The 3539-nt window shown below is 44.8% G+C and overlaps 1 protein-coding gene across 1 annotated transcript; it reads left to right on the top strand.

Moving 5' to 3' along the window:
- The first annotated feature begins 1215 nt into the window (after positions 1 to 1215).
- Positions 1216 to 3083, top strand: LOC145360402 (GRIN2-like protein). The gene has a single exon (XM_080215603.1). It carries the CDS (start codon positions 1216 to 1218, stop codon positions 3073 to 3075), a length of 1860 nt encoding a protein of 619 aa, XP_080071729.1. The 3' UTR covers positions 3076 to 3083.
- Positions 3084 to 3539: the final 456 nt, after the last annotated feature.

Below are 3539 nucleotides of genomic sequence, written 5' to 3'. Positions count from 1 at the left end.
GTCAAGATAGGGTAACATAAGCGAAAACCTTTGAAGCATTTAAGAAGCAGTGATGGAGAGACTGCAGGGTATTTCTGCATGTAAATCCTGAATGGACAACATGGTTTTCCTCATCTTAAATTTTTCATGGCTCTAAGTTCCTGGCTCCTTTAACTCCAACTTCCATGACAAAATGAAACACTGTAAAACCCAGCCATTTAGATTTCAACAACTCAGGTTAGTCACTGGTCTGTGTTGGGTTTGTTGGCCCAAGCTGAAATGGGAGTTGGGCTTGCTGCAATTGGTTTCATTGCCCCTGAGTTGGGGAAGGGAAGAAGAAAAGAGAAGAATGATTGCAAAATGCTGGCTGCTCAATATCCTTCCTGTCTGAACAGTGGGTAAGGCCACAAATTACTGGAAGGTCCTCAAATTCTTAACTCCAGACATTTCAATGGGTGGCACAGTGGTTAGCACTGCTGCCTCACAGCGCCAGGAACCTGGGTTCAATTTCTGGCTCAGGTTACTGTCTGTGCAGAGTTTGCACATTCTCCCCGGCTGCTCCAGCTTCCTCCCACACTCCAAAGATGTGCGGGTTAGGTGGATTGGTCATGCTAAATTGTTCCTTAGTGTCAGAGGGACTAGTTATGGTTAGTGCATGGGGTTATGGGGATAGGGCCTGGGTGGGATTGTGGTCAGTGCAGACTCGATGGGCTGAATGGCCTTTTTCTGCACTGTATGATTCTATTCTAGCATGACTTAGGAGCCAGAATTGGGAGTATAGTAAAATTATGAGGGTCCACTTAGTGGATTAGAAGACACTACTCCTCTTGGTGAGGGGTTCACAACTAGAGAACATAGATTTAGGGTGAGAGGTAGGAAGTTCAGAGGGGAACTATTTTTCACCCAAAGGATGATGAGGATATCTGGAATTCACTATCTGAAGAGATGGGAACTCTCAGTGCATTTGAAAAGTATTTGGACGTGCATTTGAAGATCCAACCTCATGGCTACAGATCAAGAGCTGGAAAGTGGGCTTAGGCTGATGGCTCTTTGTTGGCCAGTGTAGACACAATGGGCCGAATGGCCTCCTTCTGTCTACAAATTTTGATTGTGTGTAAATATACTCCAGCATACCTTTTCCTTCAAGACAGGTGGGAGAAAATGTTTTGGTGGGAGGGAGGTGGGGATTGAGGAATAACATGTCTACCCTTTATTTACTATTCCTTCTTTCACATCATGACAGAGTGTAATTTCGGAATGGCTACCTATAGTCGAAGACTATCTGATTATTCCTTCCAGGAAACCCAGAACACGGTGTGTCATGATACCCTGGAACCAAATTGTTTCCCGCTTTCGAAAAGCTCTTCTGCCACCCTATTCCCCAGAAGGGACAGCACCGAAGAAAGGCAAACGACAAAACAAGAATTGAGGAAGACCCTCAGCAGCGTTGTCTCTCCAAGGGACTCTGGCGAAATGGATATGAGATGCCCTTATCATCCATCGTGTTTCGCACCGCAAGATAATTTCACCGTGATTCCCCTGTGTCGCTGCTTCCATATGGGAACCATCCACGACCTCAATAATGTCTCTGAATTCCCAGTATTTCAGGATGATTCTCAAATTCACTCCGACAATCACACAAACACCAACCCCTCCCTGAGAAAGGACACAGACACAATGTTATACGCAGACTCAAACTTGGGAAAATTGCAAGCCAAGATGATGCATAGGAGTTGCTCAGACATTGTTTGTGGTTATAGAGAGAACTGCTATCGCAGCAATGTTGTGCGCAGTAAGACTACCACTGCACATCAAATCACTATGCCTGGCAGAGGCTACGGTATAATTCCTCAAGATGAAATGATGACTAAGACATGTAGTCAGAATATTGTAATCAATATTTCAGGGAGTGAAACAGACACTGGTTATCAGACAAATGTCAGAGAAAGTGCAGCCGTTGCTGAGCATCACATCAATAGTGTAGCTAATGATATGTGTAGTCCCATGCATCAGGGCCATCTCATGTTTACAAAGAACTCTCCCAATTATCCAGGTGCCTCGGCTGTCCAGGAATCTAGTAGACAATATCAAGACAATAGTTGGACAAGGAATGAGACAGTTTCCACAGATCAAGATGGTGTGACTTATAGGGAAGGAGCTGCCACTCACCAAAACAGTTTACTGGGCAATTACTCTTGCACTGGGCATCAAAGCCACTTGCTATCCAGTCTGAGGGTACAAGACACCACTCCTGCCTATTGCCATTCGCTGCCAATTCCTGCTATCCATCTCTTTCCAAGACTGGTCAGTTCTGTCAGTGAATCTGGAAGAGGAACTGTCGTCGACACATGTTGCCATCCACTGCCAGTTTCGGGGATTCTAACGTTCCCAAGGTTGGTGTCTTCAGTGAGTGAAACCGGGTTGGATGCAAGGCACCTGCTGAAATGTCACGGGAAGATGGAAAATGAAGCTATCCACGCTGCAACAGACAGGAATTCTCAGAACACCCCAGGTGGGGAAAATGTGGAACTGGAAGCATTTTCTCCCTCTCTGCTGCAGAGCAGTTCTAATAATAAGGGGGTGAGAACACGAGACACATGGACTATGACCTCTGTAACCGACCTGACCCTTAGATGTCACCATCGGCTGGAGCATAAAGATGCAGCGGTCCAGACCTCATTGGCAGTCGACTGCAGGTCAGTGGGTACCAGCCCCATGTCTCCAACCGATAGTCGCCTGGTGCATATGTTTCCAGAAGTTAACCTTGAAGAGAACCAGCTGATTCAGGAGTCCCCAGTCCGAGAAGTCAAATGGGATGACAAAGGGATGACATGGGAAGTCTATGGGGCCTCTGTAGATCCTGAGGTCCTTGGGCTGGCTATCCAGAAACATCTGGAGATTCAGATAGAACAGCATGAGAGAGACAAGATGTCTGCAGCTGAAAAGACAATGAAGCAGTCAGGTACCCGTGCTGAAGGATCATGTGCCATGGAACAGCCAGTGAAAGCAAAGAGACATTTGCCAGGTTTTAGGAATATGATGTCTACTCTAAGGCATCCCACATGTTGCATGCGTTCCAGTGCAGCCATAGACTAAATCGCTTTACCCACTGCAAAAGTGTAGACCACGCCACTGAAGGATGTTTCAGTTGAATGTTCAAAACATAAACTAAATCTTGGCTTTTCTCTAACTTAAAGTTGATTCTAAATGTCATTATTTCGTAAGTGTATATTTTTAATAAACAGATTGTTCTCTCGACGTACTTACCAGGGTAACGAAATGAGATGTTATGGAGAGGGTAGGGTCTTCAGAAAATCTAAGCTGTGTTTTGCAGAAATTTACAAGGTAGTGACAGTTTGGATGCATATCAGGGTCAGTTACAGGTTGCTTACCTGGGGAAAAGTGCAGACAACGCTGTATAAAAATATTGGGGATGGGACAAAATGACTTATTTTTCTTTATGCTTTTAATTATCATGCTATTTTTCACTGCAGTGAAAGACAAATTGGTGAATCTTGTCAAACATATGGTGAGCAATTAGTTAACTGAAAATGTAATAA

This window comes from Carcharhinus amblyrhynchos, chromosome 31, assembly GCF_965287045.1.
Source record: "Carcharhinus amblyrhynchos chromosome 31, sCarAmb.v2.hapA, whole genome shotgun sequence".
In the NCBI taxonomy this organism is placed as follows: domain Eukaryota; kingdom Metazoa; phylum Chordata; class Chondrichthyes; order Carcharhiniformes; family Carcharhinidae; genus Carcharhinus; species Carcharhinus amblyrhynchos.
Note: the sequence above shows the minus strand (reverse complement) of the source record. Positions and strands in the feature narration are given on the sequence as shown.